Source organism: Ictidomys tridecemlineatus, chromosome 7 (assembly GCF_052094955.1).
Source record: "Ictidomys tridecemlineatus isolate mIctTri1 chromosome 7, mIctTri1.hap1, whole genome shotgun sequence".
NCBI lineage: Eukaryota > Metazoa > Chordata > Mammalia > Rodentia > Sciuridae > Ictidomys > Ictidomys tridecemlineatus.
This window is the reverse complement of record NC_135483.1, coordinates 33,864,525-33,892,274: the sequence shown is the minus strand read 5'-3', so window position 1 is coordinate 33,892,274 and position 27,750 is coordinate 33,864,525. Positions and strand designations below refer to the sequence as shown.

General features: G+C 35.3%; 1 protein-coding gene across 8 annotated transcripts in view; it reads right to left on the bottom strand.

The window, feature by feature from the left end:
* Ubr5 (ubiquitin protein ligase E3 component n-recognin 5) overlaps positions 1 to 27,750 on the bottom strand; it is a 129,743-nt gene that overhangs the window by 22,012 nt on the left and 79,981 nt on the right. For 5 of the 8 annotated variants that reach the window (XR_013423876.1, XM_078016838.1, XM_078016844.1 and 2 more), the window contains exons 19-42: positions 27,370 to 27,524; positions 26,930 to 27,127; positions 21,980 to 22,190; positions 20,971 to 21,097; positions 16,908 to 17,059; positions 16,361 to 16,456; positions 15,872 to 15,995; positions 15,419 to 15,516; positions 14,605 to 14,753; positions 14,025 to 14,116; positions 12,759 to 12,905; positions 12,542 to 12,660; positions 12,314 to 12,440; positions 12,089 to 12,218; positions 10,988 to 11,148; positions 10,661 to 10,900; positions 7,646 to 7,784; positions 6,959 to 7,070; positions 6,002 to 6,133; positions 5,387 to 5,644; positions 4,590 to 4,858; positions 4,208 to 4,419; positions 1,161 to 1,391; positions 600 to 673 (exon numbers count right to left, since the gene is read on the bottom strand). Coding sequence is in view for 7 of the 8 variants with exons in the window: in XM_078016838.1 (XP_077872964.1) it covers positions 600 to 673; positions 1,161 to 1,391; positions 4,208 to 4,419; positions 4,590 to 4,858; positions 5,387 to 5,644; positions 6,002 to 6,133; positions 6,959 to 7,070; positions 7,646 to 7,784; positions 10,661 to 10,900; positions 10,988 to 11,148; positions 12,089 to 12,218; positions 12,314 to 12,440; positions 12,542 to 12,660; positions 12,759 to 12,905; positions 14,025 to 14,116; positions 14,605 to 14,753; positions 15,419 to 15,516; positions 15,872 to 15,995; positions 16,361 to 16,456; positions 16,908 to 17,059; positions 20,971 to 21,097; positions 21,980 to 22,190; positions 26,930 to 27,127; positions 27,370 to 27,524 (3,753 nt within the window). In the remaining variant the exon portion in view is untranslated. The remainder of the gene's footprint in view (positions 1 to 599; positions 674 to 1,160; positions 1,392 to 4,207; positions 4,420 to 4,589; positions 4,859 to 5,386; positions 5,645 to 6,001; positions 6,134 to 6,958; positions 7,071 to 7,645; positions 7,785 to 10,660; positions 10,901 to 10,987; positions 11,149 to 12,088; positions 12,219 to 12,313; positions 12,441 to 12,541; positions 12,661 to 12,758; positions 12,906 to 14,024; positions 14,117 to 14,604; positions 14,754 to 15,418; positions 15,517 to 15,871; positions 15,996 to 16,360; positions 16,457 to 16,907; positions 17,060 to 20,970; positions 21,098 to 21,979; positions 22,191 to 26,929; positions 27,128 to 27,369; positions 27,525 to 27,750) is intronic. The other 3 variants (XM_078016840.1, XM_078016842.1, XM_078016843.1) reach the window with 1 other exon arrangement.

The window sequence follows — 27,750 nt, the reverse complement described above, 5'->3', positions numbered from 1 at the left end:
ATGAGCTGTAATCTGAGTATTTATTTACCACAGTAAAATAAACTTGGGCAACTCATGTATCTCAACAATCAATCGACACAGTGGGAACAACTCTCCTTAATGAAAGAAAATTTGGGCAATGCTTAGTGTGTTGTTACTTATGACTGGATTCTCAAAAATAGTAGTCAGCTGTTAGGCTAAATAAAAGTACTAGTTGAGAATAAGAAGCTTCTAACTGAAATAGTAACAGAAAACTATAAATTGGCTATAGAAGATCCCCAAGTACTGTGGTATAAAAAGTTTTGATATTCAGAAGTGATTTTAATTTTCTTTACTACATCTAGTAAATACAAAACTGAGACAAATGTAAAAAAGAAGAAATACAGTAGGAAAAATATCCAATATTGAAAAGTTTGTAACAGGTCTTTAATCCTTAATTATGAAATATATAATGCAAGGATGTGTAAAAGAAAAATGGACAGAAGCGATAAGAAATGGGACATAGAGAAGAAAAGAGAAATTCCCACCCAGACAGAAAATAATGAAGTTAAAAAGCTTGAAGGGGAAATACTGAGGCAGCCATTTCTTGAAGTAGATTAGCAGATTTTCTGTGCACTAACTTTGATTGGTGTCATCATCATTTTCATGTTCTGAATCTTCATTATCAATACCCAGTTCCAAAAGTTCTCGTGTCCTTTAAAAAAGACAAGTGAATCGTTTTAAATGAAATTAGTTGTATAATCTGAACAGGAACAAAGGCAAGGGGAACCCAAAATAAAAAAAAATAAAAAAAAAAACACTGAAGAGGTCAGTTTGATATCTGATTTCTAACACTATGGTATAGTTTCAGATTCTGGAAAATGATTTACCAATCAGCCTAATGTATTACAATAACAAAAAGAGAAGCAAAAATCACCCCAAGAAATAGTGAGTACCTGTAAACACACTAAATAGAAAACACAGTAAGTACTCAGGCTCAACTATTTAAGTATGAAGCTTAAATGCATTCTTAGGTTTCCCATTTTAAGTCAGGACCTGCAACAGAAAAAAAGTTAAACTTTCCTACATAAATGTTCCTACACTTTTTTTCTTTTGCATTGCTGTTCTCCTTTACTCTAGAATTTCCCTGCAGAGACCATACCAAGCAAGTATTTCTTAAACTAGCCTCATAGTAAATATACCTTTTACGTTCCAACTGAGGAGTATCCAATGTCGTCTGCTGGTTCATTGCTTTAATCCAATATATAAGGGCTTGAAAAACATAGGCCACATGCTTCAATGAACAAACATCCAAAACTGGAAGAACATCAGAATGTTCATCATTATGAGACCGCATTAAAGAGAGAGCATAATTTAGGAAGTCTCCTCGAGCAGACATCATTCCTTGTCGGGCGCTAAGCAATGTGGCACGTCTACAAGGGGAAAAAAAATTAAACAAGTTTACAAATAAACAGAAATGTGAAATCTGCCACTATCATAAGCAAGCAAAACTACGAACTGAGAACATTCATAATACTCATTAAGCCTGTGGCTCTGCTTTAGAAATATAATAACTGTGTACAATTTATAGTCCTATAATTATTGTATAAGAAAGGAATTGTTGTATCCTTCAGAATGGCAGAAGAACTTCTTCCCTAAAAACAGGGATTCTCAAACTGCAAGGTTCCCCCCACCCCCACCCCCCACCCCCCACCACCACTGCCACCCCAAATCACCTGGAAGGTTTATTTAAACAGATAAGCTAACCCCACCTCCATAGTTTTTGGTAGGTCTGGAGTAAGGCCCCAATATCTGTATTGCTAACAAGCTCCCAGATAAGGTTCAAAACTGCTGTTCTAGGGATCACACTCTAATTGCTTAAAATGATAACAAAATCATAAACAACAACAAAAAAAATGGATAAAGTGGACTTTACCAAAATTAAGAACTTTTGCACTTCAAAGAATAACATCAAGAACACGAAAAGATAACCCAGAGAATTAGGACAAAAATTTTTGCAAAAACATACATTTGATAAGGAACTTGTATCTAAAATATATGAAGAGCTTAAACAACTCAAAAAAAAAAAAAACCAATTAAAGACGAACCAATTAAAAACTGGGTGAAAGCGGGGCATAGTGGTGCATGCCTGTAATCCCAGCACCTTGGGAGGCTGAAACAAGAGGACATAAACTCAAGGCCAACCTCAGCAACTTAGTGAGACCCTGTCTCAATAAAAAATAAAAAGGGCTAGGGATGTTGTTCAGTGGCAAACTGTCCCTAGGTTCAATTTCCTGTAACAAAACAAAACAAAAAGCAGAACAAAACTGGTGAAAGATCTAAACAGACATTTTGCCAAACAGCCAATTAACACATGAAAAGATGATCAACACCATTAGCCATATTAAGAAATGCAGGACAAAACCAATTCCATAAGATACTATGTCACATCCACTAGATGGCTATAATCAAAAACATAACAAGTGTTGGTAAAGATGTAGAGAATATATATAAGAGAACCGAAAATACATGTCCGTATAAAAATCTATATACAAATGGGTGTAACTGCAGTATTATGCTCAATAGTGAAAAGGCTAAAATAAGTCAAAATGTCCATCACCTGATGAATAAACAATGTGATATCAATGAAATTTCAGGAAGTAATAAAGAATTAAGTTATTGAGACATGATAAATCTCAAAACCTTTAGGCTAGATACAAGAAGGTATATATTATTATTTCAATAACATGAAATGTCTGGAACATATAGAAATAGGAAACTGGGTTGGGGAGGTAAGGGGAAATGGAGAATGACTGCACATGCTTATAGGTATGTGATTGCTTACAGAAAAGAAAATATTTCAAAATTGATTGTGATGACAGTTACACAGCTCTGAAAAACCAATGAGTAAATTACACGGTATGTGATTTATATCATAATAAAGCTGTGGGGAGTGGGAGGAGAGGGAGGGAGGGAGGGAGAAAGAACACACAATACTGCCACCAATCAGGATCCATGAAGAATTCTATTTGTTTATTTTTGATACTGAGGATTGAACCCAGGGGCACTTAACCACCAAGCCACATGCTCATCCCTTTCTGACACTTTATTTAGAGACCGGGTCTCACTGAGTTGATTAGGGTCACAATAAATTGCTAAGGCTGGTTTTGAACTCACAATCCTCCTGCATCAGTCTCCGGAGCCACTGGGATTACAGGCATGTGCCACTGCACCCAGTGAATTCTGTGTTCTCTGAGTAGTGACCCAAGCCTAACAAAGACAAATCTTTTAATCTTTGTGGAGCAGGCTTACCAGGACACAGAATAGCTGCTGCCTTCCAAATCTGTATCTCTAGTCCAAACATCTATTCAATTTTGCATACTAGGCATGTGTCCATTCCACTCTACATTTTTCTCTAATTTTCCTGTTATCCAGGATCAAAGTCTAAATATAAATACTGCCTCGACCTGCTCTTCCCTTAATAAGGCCCTAAATTCTTGTATGTATGATTTTAATGCTTCTCGTCCCTTGGTAATTAACTATTAACTCTCTTGAAGATTCCAACAATAGGCTTGTCTTCTAAACTCCTAATTATTCTAATCCATAATTGGAGGGAGGGGGTGAAGGAACTTTGGATTGTGCAGCGGGGAATGAGGTGGTAGGGTGTGGAGATGGGATAGATAGCGGAATGAGATGGACATTATTACCCTTTATACATGCATGATTACACTACTGGTGTGACTCTGTAGCATGTTCCACCAAAAGAAGCAGCAGTTGTGCTTCATTTGTGCATTTGTCAAAATGCATTCCGCTGTCATGTACAACAAATTACAACAAACTTAAACATTTTTTTAAAAAGTATAGACAGACAGACACACACACAAAAAAAAACCTAAAGAGAAGTGTTGATGATTACATACACATTCCCCATCTAAAGTACAAAGTTCATTCACATTCAAAAAAGGTTTTCCATAAATATATGCCTTGCAGAGGCAAGGAGGCTTAGGTACAATAAGGCAAGGCTATGAGCCATCAACTTCAAAAATGAAGACTTTAGTACCAGACCCTAATAAAAAATGGGGTTAAAAAAAATAACTGGAATTATAACTAACTTATTTTGCTTTAAAAGAGTAATATCAGGCATTTACTTTCTCCTTCACAATAAGATCAAATGTAATAGCACTCAAAAAACAAAAACCTTCTAGATATAAGGATGGTCTCAACACAAAGTACTTGAAGAATTTCATACCGTCTGCCTTCAAGAGTTCGTAAACTAGCCTCTTCTCGCGCAGTCATCCTCTCCCTTCGCGCTGAATTCTGAGAAGCGTGAAGAGGATGATTTGGATGTCCCGGATCACCAGCAGATGCTAATGCAGAACCATAACGTAATTGAGCTTCAGTAGAATCCATAATACTGACCATCCAGTTCCAAGTGGGAATAAGCTTTTCTTCTACATAGTTCTATGAAGACCAAACTAAAATAGTTAAAACTATCCAAATAGAGCTAAATTTGATGTAGTAGTAGTATGTCAACATTTTAAACATTTGTGATATTAATACCCATTAAACTGGAATTCTCATAATTGATAGCCCCAAAAAAAATATTGAGCAACTTTTCAATAGTTTCATACCTGTAAGTTTACTGCATCTTGGTAAGTCAATTTCACAGCTGCTGGAATCTGAGAGTACACTAGGTGATTATACTTAGGAATAAGGCCCATCAAGTCCGAGATTTGTCTGATGACAATGCTGTAAGCCCTGGCTAAACTGCTTGCAGATGTTAAGTAGCTGCTGGCATTGCTAGCTTCCAAAGCAGCTGCTGCAGCTGCAGCACTTGTACTGATGGTACCACTCCGGCGTAAATTTGAAGGATCAATATAAATCAAACCCGCGGAACTTGCTATAAGGAAAAAGGACAATCAAAATGAGCTAATGTCAGTTGCCAACTCTGCTGTTGTGGCACTGTATATACTTCTGTAAATCTAAATGGTCAACTGTTAATAGTGAGCAAAAACCTTTTCCTAAACATACACTAATTTGAGGAAAGTGTTAGGAAGAACAAGAATTAATATAATGTTCTCAACCAATGGTAACTTCATACTTCCCATCCCCTGGCAAAAGGGGGCATTTGGCAATGTCTGCAAACATTTTTAACTATCACAACTGGGGGGAAATGAGGAAAGTGGGGTGAGAGGGTTGCTCCTGGCAGCTATTAGACCCGGGATACAGATGCCCTTTAACATTCCTAACAATAAAAAATTACCCAGTACAAGGTAGAAATAGTGCAAAGGTTAAGAAACTTGCGATAACCACATAATATTTGAAACTCAACAAATAATAAAACCACAAAACTAATTGTTTTTGAGATGAACATGTATAATTTAGAACACTATTTATACTCTTAGAAAAACTGAGTTTTTAGACTTACCTGCAGGTGTGGATGTACTGGATGGGGCTGCGCTGGCTGCTCGCTGATGCTGGGTGTTACGAACAGCCCACTGCATTGAACGGGGAGCTTGGGCAGCACCATTGGCATGGGAGCTATTCGTGGTTCTTTCTAAAGGTTCATCAAGCATAAAGGTCTCCTGTTCTATGTCGTCACTCTGACTACTGCTGCTATCAGAATCACTTGAGTCATTTGATTGAGAATCATCTTCAGAAAAAAAGGCAGGAACACTGCTCGCTCCTAAATTTTGTATTTTTAAAACCAAAACACTGTGAGTTTGTTGATAGTTAAAATTACAATGTACACCCTCAATCAGGAAAATATGCATATTAAGCACAATGCCAGGCTGTATGTAATAGTCCACAAAACCCACCACTGAAATAGCTCAATTAGAAAGAACTCTTTTAAATAACCCATTATTTAAAAGCCAGAAACACGGGGGGGGGGGGGGGGGGGGCATTAAAATAATACCTTCTTCAGCATCTATAGAGAAAAAAGATGAAGTTATTTTAAAAAGTTTTTAACCACCCTTGTATACATTATACTGAGTATTAACCATTTCATATTGAACATACATTGCCAAGTAAGGCAACACACCTGCTTCTGAACCAGCAGTTGCTGCAGTGACAACACTTCTGCGCCCACTAGCATTGTCTTGGTTGCTGTGGTTACTTTCACTGTCACTTTCTGTTTCAGCTGCTGCTAACAAATCCAGCTCCATGTCACTCCCTAGAAAATATATTTAAATAATATTAAGGAGAAAAGCATAAATTCATTATGGATCAAGACAGCATTTGATAAGCCACAATATCATAAGGGTAGGAACAAAAAAGTCGTACTGGTAAGGGAGGTGGGGGGAGGGCAGTGAGAAGCGATAATTACTTCATTGAGAATAAGTGACTAATACGCATTAGAAATGCGATGAGGGAAATTATTATGGTCAGTGGACTGTTACTAGCAATTCAAAATCTCTCCTGCAGAGTCTTAGATATCTGCAGAAAAGTACTAGGGGGACATCAGGCAGAAGATTAAACTAGGTTCCCCTTCTCCATTTTCGTCTGCTTTATATATTGGACTTCCAAAAGGAGAAGTTAAAAATGGTCATTCCTTGTATTTCATAGTAATAAATAAAAATCTATAAATTCTAAAAATGTGCTGTTTGACTATCTTAGGTGAAAAATAAAATTCACAAAAATTATATATATAATCTTTAAAAAAAAACATGCATGAGAATAGAGCATTACAGGAGAAGAGTGAAAGTTTAAGATTGTTATTATCTCTGTGGGATTATAGTTGATAAAACGCTCTAATTTCCAAATATTGTGTAATGTAACTAAAATTATTTTAATTCTTAGAAGTCTTTTATGAAAAGAAAAAGGGAGAAGAGGATTATTTTATATATCTATATAGCTACCTCCTAAAATTTTGAAACATATGTTTCAGAATCCCTTGGCAGAAAGCAAGTCAGACAATTGTACATCAAATGGGGTTCTTCTCTCCCTTTAAGGTACCCGGTTAACTCATAGTGAATAATTTCTCAAATAACCTGCATACCATCTTCATCATGCTCATCATGTTGTCCCTCTGCCTCAGCATTTTCTTCCCCATGTTCTTCCTGTTCATCATGATGATCCTCTTCTCCAGCCACACCCTCCACCACCTCAACCTAAATCCAGAATCTTATATGTAGACAATGAAAGTATATAATAAACCCATACCTCTAACTAGTACTCCTCTGCAGCAACTAGTAAACTAAAATAAAATACAAAGATCTCTAACAAAAGCAGTTTTAAATTTTTTTTTGCTAGCAACAATTTGTTACCAAAACTACTGTCGACATATCCCAAAGTTTATGCAGAGTCCTAAAATTAAAAGTATAAAGTAAATTCTTCTGGGGGTGGGAAGAGGGTTTTTTATATAGTTCAGCCATTATAAAATTGAATATCCTCTCATTCAAATACATTGCCCAAAACTACTCAATTTTTTTCAACAGTGAGAATACCTTAACTCTTAACCCTTACGTAGAAATAGTTTATGTGCACAATTTCCTAATATCTAGTATATCAAGCATTATTAAAATCATTTTAATAGGTAACCATAAGTTATACATTAATATATAACACAAGTCTACAGGCTAGATGCAAATGGAAACAGTTAAAGAGCATATAGTGCAAATGCAGAGAATGACTATATATATATATATATATATATATCCTTCCCAGATACAAGCTTTTCATCTACCACAATTAAAACCACCTCTTCCACATCTGCTGAAACAATATCATCCTGTTCTTCATCTCTGCCCCTAACAGGCTGGGACTGGCTGATGTGCCTCTGCTGTGGATTCCGGACGATATAAGATGATTGAGACTGGCTGGAGCTGTAAGGAATCAGCAGGTTTATGAGTATACTGTTGCCACATCTCAGACTTGATGCACATAATTTCATGCTTCTCATTAAGAGTTTAGTTCATTTCATTGCATATGAGACACTTCCTAGAATATTATTTTAAGTCTAACTTGAGAATTCTTGAAACATTAATCTACAGTACATTAGGAAATATCAACTCAAAAAAAGTTATTTTACTATAGATTTAAATTACAACTCTCATAATTTGCTTTTACTTTTTAAATAAGTCCGTTTTAAATCTGTTGATAGACATATTTGCATAAATCCTTCCCACTGAAAAATTATACGAAGGAAAAAAATCTTTTCCACTGGTTTTCTGCAGCTTCCAAAGGCTTTCAAGATAACACTTCATTAACAGAAAGTGTGCTCATCAAAACACATTAAGGAAACCTGACATAATTTCTATTTTGCATTAACCACTGAGTTGCTAATGTAACGAAAAATGTCAGTTTAAAAGTATGGCTTTAAAATATAGTAATAGGGCTGGGGATGTGGCTCAAGCGGTAGCGCGCTCGCCTGGCATGCGTGCGGCCCGGGTTCGATCCTCAGCACCACATACAAAGATGTTGTGTCTGCTGAGAACTAAAAAAATAAATAAATAAATAAAATCTTTAAAGAGAAAAAAGTTTTAAAATATAGTAATAACCAAAAGTGGGGTGGTGAAAGTTTCACTTCCCTCAAAACCTGATGTGGAAATATCCAAAAGACAGATGCCTCCATTATAAAGTGAAGGAGAGAAAAAATGCTTTAAATGTAGGCCAGAGATCTGAAGACAGTTGTTAAATGATACTATAACGATACCTTAGCAATTAAGAAACTCAATTAAAAAAAGGTTAAAGTCAAAAGATTTTAAGTGGTTGTGCCATTAGTGTTCTCACCTCACCTTAGATCTCTAAGAAATGAAAATTAGAGCAGTTACATGTGAGAGCCAACTGCGACACAACTGTGCCTTTAAATAATCAACCAAGTAGTCTTGATGCTGTGTTTAACACAAAAACGTTAATGGTAAAACAGACTGTAAATTACAAAGAAGTAGGAGAGGCTAAGAGATGAAAAGGATATTTCTAACCACTGAAAAGACTACAACATTTCTACAATATTAAAAAATAAGTCATGCCAGGCACAGTAGCACATGCCTGTAATCCCAGCAGCTCGGGAGGCTGAGGCAGGAGGATCACAAGTTCAAAGCAGCCTCAGCAAAAAGTGAGGCACTAAGCAACTCAGTGAGACCCTGTCTCTAAATATAAAATAAAATAGGGCTGGGGATGTGGCTCGGTGGTTGGGTGCACCTGAGTTCAATCCCTGGTACCTCCCCACCAAAATCAATACTGTGAAACCACAACTAATAAGTACTTTCTTTGTTAAAATAAACACCTTGGGAAAAAGGGGCAGCAAAACTATATTTCCTCAAGGTAACCACTTACAGAAACTATGTACTTCATATTACGATACTACCAATACTCAAATCACAACTGCCCATTTAGAAATGGGAGTTTCACCCTTTGTTCCCCACCAGAGACTTGCTGACACAGTGAAGGACCACAGGCCTCAAATCTAGTCTAAAAAAGCAATGTTAAACCTTTGGGGATTTCTATTTCCAGTAATCTGCCAGGCTAAACACCTATATGTGCAATATAAAATATATGAACATAAAATACACTGTGAAAAGGAGGGCTATGCTAGTAATAAAGGAAAATCCATCATACCATATATACTTGGAGATCAATAGTGCCACTGTTTACCTCAAAGGCATCTATGGTGTCTCCTGGGCTAGAAGGCTTTCAGAGAACCATAGATTGCATAGGAAATAATCTGGGGTCTCAACAGAGTATGAAGTCATAACAGATTCTAATTTTTAGAATGACAGTGGATATCTATATGTTATTAGGAAAATTAGAATGTATAAATTTCTGTACAATCTTTGTAAAAGTTCCTAGTACATTCTAAATTTTCAGTAACTATTAGTTATTATTAAATGACAGGTATGGAGACAGAGTAGAAAACAGGTGAATCAATAAGACCATAAGAGGGATGGGAATGTAGCTCAGTGGTATAGCACTTGTCTGGCATATGCAAGGTCCTGGGTTTGATCCCATTACCATAAAAAGGGGGTGGGGGGCATAACAGTTTTGAAGAGTTGGAGGGCAGGAACAGAGAAAGTAAAGCCACTGTGTTCAACACTTCATACTCAATGGATGATACATAATAGTCATGCAAGGGAAATGCAATCATATGGTCAAGTGTGTGCTTTTACACACTTGGTGAAAATACACCCTTATGGGAAGAGTTGACTATAACCATATTAGATGAAGGGCTTGTAATATCATAACAGCAGAAAACATTAGCACTATCTCAATTATCAGAGGAGATCTGGAAGAGTTTGGGACAAGAATCAAGTAAAAGGATTGGAGTAAAATGCTTTAATAATGAAACTAAGAAAAAGGACAAGATGACATAAAACTTGAAACTCCGTAAAAAAGCTAATGGACAGTGCTTAGAGATGAGTTGATGACCATTTTTTTTTTTTTTTTTTAATGTTCTGGAACAAAATCAAGGGAACAGAGACAAAACTTCACAAGGTAATAATACCACTTAAGTACTGATGAGTCCCTCACAGAGAATCTGATCAGTAGCATAACCTTGAGTCCAGGTAGATTTCACTAAAAAAAACATTTGATAAGGAGGTAGATTTGACAAGTCTGAAGATAAATATCTTGAAAGTACTTTCACATGTCCCCAAATAAAATATTTGCTACACAAATAATCATGCATACCACCTATATGTTTCTGCAAACATGACATCAACAGAGAATAAATTAATCATAATTTCTTATAGTAGAAATTTACCTGCTAGACTGATCAGATGATGGTCGTGGTGGCAATGGTTCTACTGAAAATAGTTCTTCACTGCCTTGCATGGCATCTATGCTAGTACTAGCCAGAGTAAATGGTGCAGTGGGGCGAGCAATCCCCATTCTGACAGGAACAATCAATGACTCTGCAACGTTGCACAATTCTTCTACCGCATAAGGTAGCAATGCTTGGAATACACGCTTGCATTTTCCAATTGGCTGTGGAATAAAGTTGCTGGGGCAAAAAGGGAAATAAAGAAATATTTTATGAGTCCTGCAGAAAAAAATGTTGTAAAAGCCAAAACATATAAGGATGGCTTACTTTTTCTTTTTGGATGAGGCCATTTCCACACTAAGAATGACAAAAACTCTTGCAACTGAACGTAGAAACCTCATTGTCACAGCAATAGCTTCTTCTCGACGTCCAGGTGTGTATTTGTTCTGGAGTTCTTTCACTAATGTACCTAGTAGAGTATCTAAAAGCTTTAAAAATAATTGTAATTGTTCTTATTAAGATATTTCATAAGATAGTAAAACATTCATTAAGTAAAAAGCCTAACATTTTTCAGTTAACATTTCATAATAGAATTTCAAAATAAATTTAACCAAAACATTCAGTCTCTACCACTGTGTTCCATAAATAGGAACCAATTGTATGATTTATTTTTGTTCCATAATCTGATGTAAATCAGAACAGAAATACTAAAAAGAACTTTTTCACTTACTGTACTCACAAACAGCAGATTCAAATATTTATGTCACATTCATAATCCCATGTCCCTCATTCAAATGATATCACTTTCTAATCTTTTTCATGTGTGATTTACCACACAGATATTAATTATAGAAAAAAACATCCAATTCCATGTAACTATTTCTCTATCACTTTTTTGGGGGGGTGGGGGGAGATACTGGGAACTGATCCAAGGAGTCCTCTCCAACTGAGACCCTATCTCAGGAAAGTTGCTGGGCCTCAAATTTGCAATTGTTCTATCTTACCATTCTGAGTAGCTGGGATTACAGGCATGCACCACTGTGCCCAGCTCTTTACGACAAGTTTTCAGAATTTCAAAACAAATTTATTTTTATTGCACTTGACATTGACAGGTTGTTTTCCAAATACAGTCCTCAATGCAATGCCACCTCATCAGTGCCTCAGTATGTTCTTTTTACTATAACCTCACTAGCACTGAGTCTTACGATTTAGTTCCAATTTGGATTTGTAACACATTTTAGGTTTTTTATTTCGAATGAAAGGAGCTTCTGCTGTTATGTAAATAATTATTTAAATCACCCTAAAATTTGATTCCCTTAAATGTACTGCTTAATCAGAGCCTATCAATACTAAGAGGGATTTGGCTTTAAAAACCATGCAATGCAAATTAAGAAAAACATACTTATAATAAACACTCAAAAAGCTTACCAAAATATCTGCTGTACACTTGACTATAAGGCAATGAGTGAAACAGTCCAGCCGGATTGTGCCACTTTGTTGATTGAGATATACTTGCTCTTCTGGCAAAAGATGGCCTATCCTACTGCTGGCACTCAGACTTGAGGGGGAAGGAAAGACAGAATGCACTGTAAAAACCTACACTAACATGGGAAATACACAAATCTAAAAAATGTTTTCTTAATGAATACATACGGGTCTTTATTCTCCTGTGACCCAAACATAATCATAGATTTCAAAGCATTCCAGTCCTGTAGAACACGCTCCAATGCAAGCTGGGCAAATCTTGGAGGCTCTAAATCATGATCAGGCATATCTGAATCTAAAAAAGAAAAGAGAGAGAGGAAAAGAAACAAAACAGTAAGATAAAAATACAACCTAACTGCTTTTCATAAAAAAATCAGAAGTATTAAATTTACTCACCTTCAGGACTAGCTGTTTTTCGATTACGATCTTCCCTGATTCGAGGTGGCCTATACTGGCAATGCTCCACAGTCTGCCTGGCTACGGTCTGCACTAAAAACAGCAGAAGATGCTCTCCCCTGCCAAACAGAACAGTGTGGTAAGGGTGGGGGAAGGTTACTAAAAAGTGCCATGATCCTTCAATTTTACTTATTTTGTGTCCCAAAAATCCACTTGCCTACTGTTTGGCAGAGTGACCAGATTAGTAGCAGTGAGCAGGCGATAAAGTAGATCAAGACGAGCAGATTTCTGTCCAGCAATTAGAGTTTTACATTTACATTTCTCCCAACAATCACAATAGGCTGTTGGTGATGTCCGTTTGAGTCTAGAAAGAATTTACCAAAAGTTAAGTACTAAAATTTTTAAAACTTGCAAAGATCTTTACTGACATTACTAAAGCACAATTCACTAACACTAGATATTAATATTTAAATGTAAAGTGTTAACTGTTAAAACATATTCAATAGGAAGGATCACTTTTATGGATGAAGTCTATAAAACTACACAAAATTCTCCTAAAGTACACTTTAATGACTCAAGTAAAGTCATTTCTGTTAATGTCTTTCCTGAATTCTGCACACCCCTAATCTAATTTAAGTAATCTTCCTGTAGGCATCTAATGACTTTACAGACAGCTATTCTCATGTGTTGTCTTATATGACAGGACTGCAAATCCTGTCAGGACAGGGATCGCCTTGTTCACCCAAATCCTAGCATCAGTGTGGTGAGCAAGTTAAACGATAAACAGGTTACCACTTTTAGATGCTTAAAATAAGGAAAAGTAAGAATATCAGCAAATATTATAACTAAGCATCAATGTAACAAATTTCCACTCATCCTACAGGGCTACCTATTTTAGACACATAATAGATGGCTTTTATAATCCAAATCTCTATTACCTATAACATCTACACATCTTTAACAACTTTAAGCTGATGTTCCTGTTGATAACATTGTAGATATTAGTGCTAGGGTATTTTACTGTTTGCTTCTATGAAAGCTAATAAAACTAGCTGGAATGACTAATTCTGCTAAAAAGGAAGATTACTACATTTAGTTTAAAAAGTTAAATAAGGGACAGTCCAATTATTCACCATGATTCACTCAATGCCTACAGCAATTTTCTTCTAATAGACCCTATGGGTAGGGGGTGTCTTTGCGGAATACAAATAGTTCTGCCCACATTTATCTGAAAAGATTAATCTGATCCTAGTCACAGTGTATGATCATATATTCCTTAGCACATGAGCCTACTTGTAGCACATCAGGACTAGCATTTCACAGTATAATCTAAATCAAGAATCACATTTTTATACATACACTGGCTTTATGAGGGAAACATGAAAAAACATCATACTTTTTGAATTATATACATCAATAAAACATGGCAGCATAAACTACATTATAAATCTAGCTTGTAAAATTAAACTAGAATTGTACTTACTTGCAATCATGACCTTTATGACAAACCCTTGCACATTCTGTACAACAACATAGTGACTCCAGCAAACCACAAGTTCGACACTCAAAAATATCCTAAAATTAAAGGATTACAATTAAAAAGATTATGTATATATATCAACATAGTAATTGTTTGTTATTTTCTAAAATAATTCAATCTCAGTGATAGCAGAATAAAACTAATAATGCTCTAGAAAAGATGCTATAGAAGATTATAGTAACTATATAATTTATAAATTATACAAGTGAAAACCAAATACTATTGTTATGATAAAAATAGTTTATATCGCCTCAAGAAAGGCATTATAATTATAAAAATCTGTATCAAGATTTGCAGACTACTGAACCTATTTAGACACTCAATTCTTAAAATCTGCCATATTTAAGTTAATAATGAACTCCTGGCTTCATTTATTTAGGAATTAAATCAACATTAATTGTCTTTAGAGAATTTTATAACTCATAGTAAAAAGAAAAATACTTATAATCTGAAAGCCAAAAACTCTACAGTTTTTCAAACGTAAACCCAAAGACACCATAAATACAGACAAAAAATAATTTACCTGGTTAATGTGCTCTGCTCCAGTCCAAGTAAAACTGCAGGTATCATTACAACACAAGACATATAAAGGAGAGTCATCAGGGTTGGTACCTGATGGACAAACCATTCCCATAAATACATCTTCCTCTTTTTCACTTGAGGATCCTTCATCTAAAACAATCATGAATACAGTAATTATCTCTCAAAAAAGGAGGACTTAATAACAATCTCCTATACGTTCTTCAAATGGAAAAGCCTTAATATCTATGTAGTATTCATTAGAAACTACTATATATTAATTTATAAAAATTGATGCACAAAGTCAATAAGGATGGAAATCCAGCTAATCCTAAAGCAAAGAAAAGCAAATCAAAATTATAACCAAACATGATGACTACCTGACTCCTCAGCAGTATGCCAGGCAATTAAGGCTGCAGCCTTAGCTCAATTTAGCAAACCATGGACCATCTCATAAATTATTTATTATCAGTATTTTTTAAAGGTAACTAATATTTTAAATACTGGACAGCAGAAATTGATATTTCTTACTGCATTCTATTAAGCAGGAATTCCAAGTTAGAAGTACTACAGTAAGACATCTACCTATTATTTCTATAAACTTTAGTACTACCATCCATTAAGCACTGGAAGGTTCTATTAATAATCCATCTTCATCTTTCAAAAGATTCTATGATATTTACAAGAATTATCTCGATGTTTTCATCAATTATCGTTTATATGTACCAAAAATAAGATTTGAATGATATTATATGTACAAGAGAAACTATTCAAATTGAAAACCAAGCAACTCATAGACCTTGAAATATATTTATTACCTTTTGCAATTTTCTGAGCTGTTTCTAAGATAGTAATTGCAGCAGGATAAGCTCGGCCACTTACAGCTGACATAAATGGGGTCATTCCCCTTGCATCCCTAAAATGAGAAAAATTATATCAAAAATATTTTTTCTTTTGAAATTAAAAAAAATAAGTCTGCATGACAAAGCAACTAAATGTTCTTTCAGTCACAGACTATTCTGTAATCTTTTTAACACAAAAATAGACCCTGATCAAGCTAATGTAAAAGTTGGTTTGTATCTATTTAGATATCTATATGATGATGTTGAGGTGGCCTCTGCACTAAAGAGACCTTAGGAATGCAGAGGGAATACAATGCTGAATTCTGGTAAATTGTTTTAAATTCACATAAAACTATATACTGCAAAAGATTAGCTTCAACAATAAAATCCAATAAGCTAAATCTTCATAAAAAATATACTAAAACTTACTTGGCAGAAAGGAGTTCTCGTAGATAGGGCTGTAGAACTGTACTGTCACATAGTAATTTTAATATAAAATGAGCATTCGCTTTTCGATCCTTGGATTCCACTACAGAAGGCTCTGTGGAAGGACCTGTAATTAAACAGATCCATTTGGTACCAAAACAAGAGTAGATGTGAGAGAGTAAAAGAATGTTTTTAAATATATATCAGCCATATAGTAAAAAACAAAAGAATATTCTAGTATTAATAATAAATTCATTCATTTCATTACAAAGAACTGAAACATATTAGTATACAAATCTCAACTGATTTCTTAATGTATGTATATACACACCATAAATCTTTCAGATACTGAAAGTAATTCTGAGAATTAGATGCTTTTCAAATAATGAAAAGTCTCCTTGAGATAAAAAGTGTGAGTGTATGGAATCCTATATTCAAAGTATGTTCCTTTTTCTTGCAAATGTTGAGACAGATAAATATATAGATTCTTACCTGGAATAGTAGAGGTGCTCGGTCCTTGACCACTGCCAGTCGCTGCTGTGGTAAGAGATCCCACAGCGGGGGCCAGGATAAAATCAATGTCACCATCTTTCAGTAAACAGAACAGCAGGATGTATATCATTATAGGCGACATATCCCTAACATTTCTCTTAACTGGCCTTAAGGCTTTTCTCTGAAAGCCGAAGGTGAGATCAGACAGAAGTTTAAGTGGGAACTTCTGTTCCAAACTATAAGAGAAGGAATCCACTACACAAATTATTCATTTACCTTGATATGGTACTAATAAAGGGATTATCTAACTTCTTACCAGTATAAAAATAAATATTTCAGTAGAGGAATAGTATCTGACAAGTTTTTAGAATTTTAATTTTTAAAATACAAATCCCATAAATCAAGTTTTAACTAAATAAGTCACAATACTAATGCTACTTTAATATATTTGAAATTTCTAAATATTCCATTAAAATGTTCAGTATTTTTTCTTTCATATCCTTGTCAATTTGTTAAAAAAATAAATAAATAAAATATGAGATCTTACCAGGATCCATTGCAGGAGGGTCAGGAACCCAACTAGGGGGAGCTATAGGGGGTGAAACTGGATCCTGATGGTCACTGGATGAAGCTCCAGCCTCATGTCTACCCAAACCAGCTGCTCTCAATGAACGTCTCATCATTTCCCGTAATCTCAAACTAGAAGAACATGGACAAAATCAGAGCTCACTACCACATCTAAACAAAATGAAAAGGTGTACAGAAACTTCTCATCTGAGAAGATCAAAGTATGTTCTACAAGTTAACACTCCAGGCAAAGGAAATGAAGTACAAATGCCAATTCTGGAAATCACAGGAAAATCAGCAAGGGATAGAAATGAAACTAGGGGATCCCAGTACCCAGTTCAACACTAAAACCATTACGTTACGCTCCCCTACAAACTTAAGCACAGGGAACAAAAGTTGCCGTGAGATAAGATTAGAAATAATCTTTCATACAGTTAGAATAAATGAAGAATTAAACAACGTTTTTCTGTCCCCTGTTTATAGTCAGTAAGTAGTATTAAATTTAATAGACATCAGCAAACATACTGATTAGCACAAAACCAATACTGTTAGCCTACTAAGTCCCTTTTCTGTGATAGCAAAAACAAAGAAATATCCACACAGAGTAGTTTTAAAACAAAGATCAATTTAGATTCTTTCATACAAAAAAAAATATTTTAACATTACAACTTATAACCCAAAGAATTTAATGAATGAAACTAGAGTTTGTAAAATATGTTGTTAGATTAATGTATGGGTGTGACTTTTTTTCTCCTGCTATGAAAAAATGTACTGTACCTGTGTGCACATCATTAAAAAGAAAAAGAAATAGTCACAAATGCAGACCTTACTGGGGAACTGGTGACTGCCTATTCAAAAACCTATACTTTACCTCTGAATAAAAGTTTACAGAAACTACAAATTTAACACATTTAGGACTAACAACAATTAAAAGAGTACAAATCCCTTACTCGGCCACAATTTTAGAGATTCTTAATAAAGAGTAAAAACAAAACTTTAAGGGCAAGACAATACATAAGGGACTTCATCCTCCCATGCAGACTTAATCCCAAAGACAAAACATTTCTGATGTGAAAGACCTAACAACTTATTAGTAAGCATAATACATCTATAAATAAGTAATTTTGAAAGATTTTTGTTAATGTTTGAATTTCTAATTGTAATAACTACTTGAGGGTAAATGTGTTTTCCCATATCAACACATTTTCAACTTTATAAGAAAATTTATTTTTAAAAAAGCATTCAAGTGGCTACTTTCAGGAACATATTTTATAAAGCTTATTTATGGTATACTTTTTGAAATAGAAACACTCTTTGTAAGATTGTGTAAAATAAATTTTATTGTCTCAAATAATCTATTAGTTCTTATAATAGTCACTACTAAAATATACCTATAGTACATCAGTATTTTTCCCCAATTTAGAAATTTGAGTTAAAGAGCTTTTATAATACAGAAGGGAGCAGGATACAGTGATCATTTCAATCAAGGTCACTTCCCTGCCCAAAAGTTATCACCCACAGAAAAAGGTCGGCTCCTTACCAGTAACAGCACACAACATAGTGACTGTTCAATGTGATGATCCTATACAACTTAAGTTGTAAGCCCGACACAGACACTTAGTATCCTAATGTGTTGTACTCAAACACAGAAGGAAAAACAAAAAATCAGCAATTATTGGGAGGCACTGCAAATAACCTGAAAATAATTGCATGTTTTGGGCTTATCAAGAAGTGATAAGGTCACAAATGAAATGAAATACCTATAGGTCAGAAAGGTAAAATATAAATGAGTAAAGGGCAGGCAGGTGTAAGAAATGGGGAGTGGTAGCAAACTAGAGGCATACATGCTCATCTAAAGGAATTCAAATTAAAGAAAAAGAAAATTTGAACATTGCACAGGCCAAAAAAACTTATGTGGGCTATTCTCCAACATCTATCTGAGAGTAGATTAAGAATAAATGAAGATAAATTGAGACCATAGTCTCATCTTGAACTTGCAAATTCCCAACTTTGTTGTTGTGATGTAGTCAATTCAATATTAAATGAGGGGGTCATTCCTTGTCATTTTTAAAATTGTCCTTAACCTTTTTTTTCTTCATTGGGTCTTGGGAACATTTTTTAAGTACAATGCCCAGCTCCTCATATAGATTCTTAAAAAATAAAAAACAAAAACAAAAAAAAAGAAAATTATTCTTCAAGATGTTGTACACAATTCATGAAGATTCACCTGAATCCTCAGTGGCTGAGGACAATACTGAGGAGATACCACCTTGGCTGCTAAGATTCAGAGTTTTGACATTTCTTCGTATAGGCTTGCCTGGAGTCATCGTATTTTCTGACAATATGGAAGAATTCAAGGATGATGTAATTTCCTCTTTGTAAGCACGTTATATCCATGCTACAGAAGCCTTAGAATCCAGTCATGTTCAAACATAACACTGTGACAAAAAAGCGAAGGTCATGTGTCTTCCAGATTAACAATCTCTAGAGTACATACACCTGCAATCAGATGCATCAATCAAGCTTTCCACTAAATCTGCCCTTTGTACTCAGGAACTATTGAGTCACATAATAAAACTTCTGAGTCAAATCATCATCTGAAGGCATTTAACAGTACTCCATTCAATAGTGAAATTGCATCAGTTTTGAGCTTACAGCTCATGAATCCCAGCCTGCATACTCATCAAGGGGCATCGCCTAGAAAATCCATTGTAGGCTAGAGGAGGGTTTCACTTCAGTGAAGCAGAGTCTGTGGACTTCCTACTGCCCGGCGTAGATAATAAGACTCCTGTGCTTTCATCTGTTCAATCGGCAGCCCTGAGTTTGAACTGGTTAAGAGCACTGCAGTGAAATCTTCGGCAAATTCCTCAAAGGAGCTTACTCTGCAAACTATTTCTGTGAGCAACACATCACCCACTCTTGAAGCTCCTTTTAGTCTTTGCCTTCAAAATAATCCTTACATTGAAAAAAAAAAGATGGCAGCACTGGCATTGGACCAACCATATCAGAGTCCAACTTGATTTGCACCTGTAATTTCCCTGAGGAAATGAAATACCTGAAATAATCGAGACACTAATTTCTTCATGAAGAATTTAAGTTGCTTTCCATTTTAGACCAAACACTTTGTCTGCCTAGCATGGTCCTAGATAAATAAGCTGGCGATAATTTTCATTCTGTGTTGTCTACATGTTTTTGTACAGTTTTAAAGTATAATTTGGTCACCCACAAATAGTTTTTGACAAAACTCTTTCCTGGATGTTTTTGAACTCAGGAAGCTATCAACTTGGTAGTCTTCCTGGTGCCAATTTAAGAATAACCTTTTTTAGAGGGAAAGATGAATATGGAACAGAAAATAGGCAAGGAGAGTCTTCATTTTAAGTAGACTTTACAACCTATCACATTACCACACAGTAAGCAGTGCTTCCATTCATAATCTGTCAGTAACCAAGAACTTTGGCTTTCATATCTAGAATAAATGTGTATGTGTGTATGTGCATGTGTGTGTGTGTTTGCTATAGAAAGAAAACTACACCCTGAATTCTAACAGTGTTTAATGTTATAAAGATTTGTCCATCTTATAACCCAGAAAACCTGAAAATTTAAATAATCAACATTTATCATACACACCAACCTTTCATTTCTTCCCAGATCATTAAGACACCTGAGAAACTGACCTTTACATTAGCAGTCTGAAAATTAAAAGATTGAGGTTCTTTTAAATACTATATTACTTCATCTCCAACTAAAGAAAATATTTTTCTAGGAAGGAAGAATGATGAATTTAGTACAAATTCAAAGATTCAAGTTTGAACTACTTATTTAAATTATCTCCAATTTATGGAATGTCAGAATCCTATCATTCTACATTTAAACTCTAATTAGCTACTAGATATTTTTCCCCAGGGCGTTACTAGGAAGAATCAAAAACAAAACAAAAAAGGACCCACCAATTCATGCTTATGATAGGTAAGAGATACACTGGCTTTCTGTACTTGGACTTTTTTTTTCCTCCAATTAAACTTTCCTTGTAAAAATCACATTACCTTCGACTACTTGATGATCCAGCCCGATTACCTGGGCCATTACTTGAAACAACTGATATTGCATTTGCAATGGCCTCAACAGCGGAAAGCCTTTCTGCAAATGTATTTCTTTCAGAGCGCTCTGCTTCTGAAACATAAAAGAAAAAATTAGGATCAATTTGAACTTAAAAAAAAAAAACCTGACATTTAGTATGTATAGACCACTAAACACTAATTGCTAGGCATACTGGTGTTCCAATTTACATGCTAGGTAACCACTGGTTCCCCTTCTTAAAGTAATAAGCACTTAGGAGAGATTGAACTACAATCTTTAATATAAGACTTATTTATTCTGCCTTACTTCTCAACTCTTACAGATCAAAAAAGTTACTAGGTTGTTTTAAATTTAGTTTTTAGTACCAAGGAAGAATGGGACCCACTTATCAGTATCTCCTTTTTGGTTTACATACTACAACCCTCTAGTGATTTCAATAACAATATAAAGGTTAGAAATAAGCAAGCCACTATTCAAAGATATAGCTACCAGAATATCATTATCAGAATTCAAAATAAGGAGAAACATTGTGAACTATGTAGCTGTACTTTAGGTTGTCAGTTTTTCCTTCCATGTAGCCAATTACAATCATGGTAAAAAAAAAAAAAAAATTACCTAACTTTCCAAACATATCTACCAATTCATTAAGCTTATCTTCCCCTCTACATCCTAAATATTGAGATAAAAGTGACATTAATATAACTTGGCTTAACATGCTAAATAATTCCCTTATGGTAATAAAATCATCTATAATTATAAAAACAATAAAACTCAATTTACTACTGTGTATCCAGCTTGTATATTATCACAAAGAATCTAAACAATAAAAACACATTATGAAAATTTTTATTTTCTAAAGTCAAAACTTCTAGGATCTACAAAACAAAGTAAAAATACATGCAAATTCTTTACAGTCACATTTTCCAAATTGCCTAAAATTCTTTTTTAAACACCTTGTATAGTGCTTCATCTTACCCTCTTCCTCTTTAGTTTCCTTATTACTGGTTGGAAAACAAACAGATACACAAGCATGCAAAATATTCCGATTTCCATCACATCTGTGGCTGATGAATGTCTGTAACATCTGTAGATTCGGCTCTAAAACAACGGCTTGCTCAAGATTCATGAGATATTGTCGACATGCCTCATAGTCACAGCGAAGAATATGTTGCATTAAGGTTTGTTTCTGTACTCAGACAAATTAAGGGGAAAACATCAGCAAATTGGAATCGAATATTGTATGTTGAAAATGTCTCATGACCAACACAATAATCAGATCTTCAAAGAAGTAAAGACAACTGCACATGGCCTGACAAAAGAAAGGTGTTGAACTTAGAAGCACCCTGAAACATAATATACAATTGACAAGAACAGAAAAGGCAGTGGAAAACTTTTCTGTAAAATACCGGTAAATATTTTCAGTTTTCACAACTAACTCAACTTCACAATTGTAATGGAAAAGCATAAATGAATACAAAACCTTTAACTCCCAAAGAATTATTATAGTATAATTTCCAAAGGTGAGGACTACTGTAATTCCCAAAGACATAGTAGTATTGATAATGTGTGTACAGAACGCGTCATTAACTATCTAATAAAATCATGAACAAGTCATGAGGTTTATTAAATGTACTTCCTTAAGAAAAAATAAAATTACAGCATATTTAATGGAAAAATATAAAGCACACAAATTCTGCAAAATGAATAAACCTTTTAATTTTAACACGAACTAGAAAGAAGTAGGTGGGAAGAATGGGGGGGGGTGGAGAATACAAAAGGAAGAAGAAAAATGCACCTCAACAACTTGCAACCTCCCAGAAACTTCCATATAAACTCTCCTTCCCACAACCTTGTGAAGAAGGTAAAGAGGATGGGGGGAGCAGTATTCATATAAGAAAATACATCTTAAAAAACCTATTTCTGTACTTATCACATGAGACAGGCCATTTTGACTCAGCTAATAGAGCCCCGAGGAAACCCATCAATGGCAAGCTTCAGTTCATGAGGTAGGTCACAGAACACTAAACTTGCCCAAGAATAGAAACTTATGCACTAATCAATACATTGAGAGAACATATCAAAGTCTCTCCAAAGGACAAAAAGCACAATACTTTTCAAAGGCAACTAAAACCAAGCTATTCTGCTGCACACTGCTGTGTTACAGACTGTTTTCAAGCAGCCAGCCAGTCATTTACTCTACAGGAAGCTCATTTCCAACCTGTTGAACTGTACATGGACTCTCACACTGAGACTTATCAATACCACACTTAGCAGGTTGCAAGCCAAAAAAAAAAAAAAAAAATCATTCTACTATCACTGTATATTGTATTTGTCGCTTATACCAAAGAGCATAGGGAGTTAGTTTAGTGAAGTATTTCTGTGGGTCTACTGTATGCCAAGCCCTACTCATTAAGATAAAAGATAAATGACCACTTCATCCCTACCATGGTAATGATGACACATTTTATCTCTGCCCTGGAGATGCTGACAAAGTGCAGAGGTCATAGAATCAAATGCCTACATTTAATAATAAATGAGTGAAGAGGGCTAAGTATAAAAAAGATCACACAATCTATATAATAAATGGCAACTAACACTTGGACTCAGCAGCAAACTGTAGGTCATGGGGACCTCAATAAATTGGAGAGATCATGCACAATAGGCTCTAAAAAGGGCAGTCTATTGTTCACATGATAAAGTTATTAAACCAGAACACCTGATTTTAAAGAATGGCTGAAAATCTGGAATTTTTTTTAATATTTATTTTTTAGTTGTAGTTGGACACAATAGCTTTATTTTATTTATTTATTTTTACGTAGTGCTGAGGATCAAAACCAGGACCTCAAACACACTAGGCGAGTGTTCTACTGCTGAGCCACAATCCCATCCCACGAAAATCTGGATTTTAAATATAAATCCTGTTGACTTTTAAATGTTGGCAACCAAATGACAATTTTAAAATATGAAGGCTATTTCTTGGGACATTCTACAGTTTGGAACCACTAATCTAGTAGATTACAATCAGAGCTAAACCTAAATAAATGTATGTGTCTGTGTCTCTAAGCAAATGCTTACAGTTAGCTTTCAGGAGTACGAGATTCAGTCTATTTACATGCAGTTCCAAAAGTTTGCTTATCACCTCTAACATAATAAGGGATGAATAAGCTCCCATATTAGACTCTATTTCCATCCTTTACAGTAAATCTCAGTTCTTGATATCCAGTTTCTCATCTCCCATTTTCTCCTTAATTAAATCTAAACAGACTTTCATCTGCACTACCAACAATGGCCAAAATACAACAGAGAAGAGCCAGTCCTTCACTTCACCTGAAAGTTGAAGACAATTGTTTGGTGCATTCTGCTTGACATAAGCTCTTCGTTTGGCTTCCAAGACACTGTTCACTCTAGTTTTCCCCCAACCCTCATGGATATTCCTTCCTAGGAGTCTACGCTGGTTCTCATTTATCACCTAGGCATTTAAGTGCTAGGACTATTATTGTGGCTTAGTTCTTAGAACTTTTCTCCATGGCCTTGATAAGCTTATTCAATATAATTCCTTTAATTAACAACTCCCACATACATTTCTCCACCTTGGTCCTTTATTTTCTGGACTTCAGATTTACATATTTTTCCATTTACCATCTCTTCCTAGATATCTGATATATTCTCAACTTCACATGTCTAAACCCAAAATCCTGATTCTATCACCCCAACTCCTGAACTTACACACCGCTACAGTCTGCATCTTCATAAATGGCAGCTTTTTATTTCCAAAACCATTTGCCCTCATTTCCTTGCTTTGACCCAAACATATCTAGAATCGAATAATTTTTCGTTAATAGCTGTCTTCTGAGCCAAGTCACCATCATCTCCCACCCGAGTTATTTTAATGGCTTCCTAATCTGCCTCCCTCTTGCAACTCTTGCCCCTACTACTTTTAGCACATAAGCTGTGATCCTTTTAAAATGTTAGTCAACCTCAGCTAAAATTACAATACCTTCCAGGGATAGTACCTCCACATCCACATCTAACAAATGCTCAACCACAACACATTGAAAACTAAACTCATCCTCTTCCTTTACTCCTTTTATATTTCTTGTCTAATATCACCACACCCAAATCAGAAATGTAAAACAGCTGATTTTCATTTAATGCTGATATCCAGTAACCAAGCTCTGCAGCTTCTACTTCCTTAAGATTTCTCTCAAATCTACCCCCTCCTTCCTCACTTCCAAGTTCACTTGTTTCTAACTTGGATTACTCTAATATCTGTCTATGTGATATGTAAACTTCTGTTCTTTATCAACTTCTCCCTAAAAAACTGCCCTTTGCTGCCCTTGATGCCAAGCACACAAGCACACATGCACACGTGCCCTCACCACCTCTGGGAGGCAAGGGGTGCAGGCAGCAGCAAACCTTCGGCTTTGTGCATGTGAGGTAAGCACTCTACCAATGATCTGTATCCCTAGACTCCCACCCCAGGATTTTTCATTTGGAGACAAGGTCTTGCCCAAGCAGGCCTCAAACTTGTGACTCTCCAGCCTCACCCAACCTGTTGAGTTGCCTGGCAATCACTAATCTTTCTTAAAAACCAAATTATATTATTTACCAACTTAAAATCCTCCTGCTCTGATATTCATGGAAAAATTTAGGTTCCTTAGGTTAGCACACAGGTTCACTAGTAACTCTTTACAGCCTCATTAGTTACTATTCAGTGACATAACAACAAGGTAGAGATCATATCAAAAGAATCACATGTGCAGACAATTTGGAAAGCAGTATGGAGATTTCTTGGAAAGCTGGGAATGGAACCACCATTTGACCCAGCTATTCCCCTTCTCAGTCTATTCCCTAAAGACCTAAAAAGAGCATGCTACAGGGACACTGCTACATCGATGTTCATAGCAGCACAATTCACAATAGCAAGACTGTGGAACCAACCTAGATGCCTTTCAATAGACGAATGGATAAAAAAAATGTGGCACTTATACACAATGGAGTATTACTCTGCATTAAAAAATGATAAAATCATAGAATTTGGAGGGAAATGGATGGCATTAGAGCAGATTATGCTAAGTGAAGCTAGCCAAGCCCTAAAAAACAAATGCCAAATGTCTTCTTTGATATAAAGAGAGTAATTAAGAACAGACTAGGGAAGAAGAGCACGAGAAGAAGACCAACATTAAACAAGGATGAGGTGGGAGGGAAAGGGAGAGAGAAGGGAAATTGCATGGAAATGGAAGGAGACCCTCAGGGTTATACAAAATTACATACAAGAGGAAGTGAGGGGAAAGGGAAAAATAACACAAGGGGGAGGAATGAATTACAGTAGAGGGGGTAGAGAGAGAAGAGGGGAGGGGAGATAGCAGAGGATAGGAAAGGCAGCAGAATACAACAGTCATGAGTATGTCAATATGTAAATCAATGGAAGTGTAACTGATGTGATTCTGCAATCTGTATATGGGGTAAAAATGGGAGTTCATAACCCACTTGAATCAAAGTGTGAAATATGATATATCAAGAACTATGTAATGTTCTGAACAACCAACAATAAAAAAATATATATTAAAAAAAAAAAAAAGAATCACATGTTCTCCCAAACTATTAATGAAATCCTCAAAGATCACTCTTGGCCTCCAATCTTCACCCTTATATGAGCAAAGCTCTGCCCCACGTCACTTCTTCAAGTCAGCCTCCTACACAGTTAGTCTGATTTCTGTGCCTCTCCTCTATATTCCCTCAATATTGTGCAGGCCTCTCTCAAATAATATTATTCCATAATCACCGATTTATTTTTCGCCAGTGTTCTAACAGACTATTGGCTCCTGTAGGGAAGGAAGAGGCAATGAATGATTATTCAAGACTGTTTCTCTAGAATGTAGAAAAATCCCCTGAATTAAAATGCCAAGCAGTTTCAAAAGTTACCTCTACAGCCATGATGATAATAGCAGCTTTCTTTTTGATTGTTGAATTGGCAGGAAGATTTATTAAAGAATGCACACCCATTCCAAGACTACTAATAGGTGGAAGATCAAGCCAATCAGGATCCCTTATTCCTCCCATGCAATCTTTGGCCATGGGATAGATAGTACCATTTCCATCTCTAAGAATAATAGGAGATTCCTATAATAAAGGGAAAAATAAAAGTTTGGCTCCCAATCAAAAATGACTTTACAATACATATATTTATTTCCAAATTGGATGTTAGTATTAATATTGAAAAAAACCTTACATTAGAATGCTTATCCTAAAATATTTTAAATACTTAGAAAGTTTACTAATAAGCAAACCAAAGACAAATTCTATGATGCACAGAAATGGCAGTGTGCCATCTCACTTCTGAAGAGCAAAAAAGAGCCTCTTACCTGTCCAGCAGTGAAAATGGCTACATTCCTCTCATTCTGACCAAGGAAAGCAATGCTGCTTGTAGGAAAATTATTTTCCTGTTCAGCTTTTCCTGTAGCAAGATCAAAGATACAGTACCGTACCCAGTTTCCAGTCTTCAAAACAGCATGCACACCTTCAGAAACACATAAGTGGGGGGAAAAGGAAAAAAAAAAAAAATGTTACACACACGTCTTGTAAATATTTACCAAATTCTGGCTTCTCAGACCACATCTGTGAATCAATTCAACACCATTTTATTCCATAAACTATAAATAAGGAACAAAAAACATCACTCATCATTTATCCTATTCCCATTTACTACAAAAGTATTAATACGATACACAGCATGCTAAATTAAA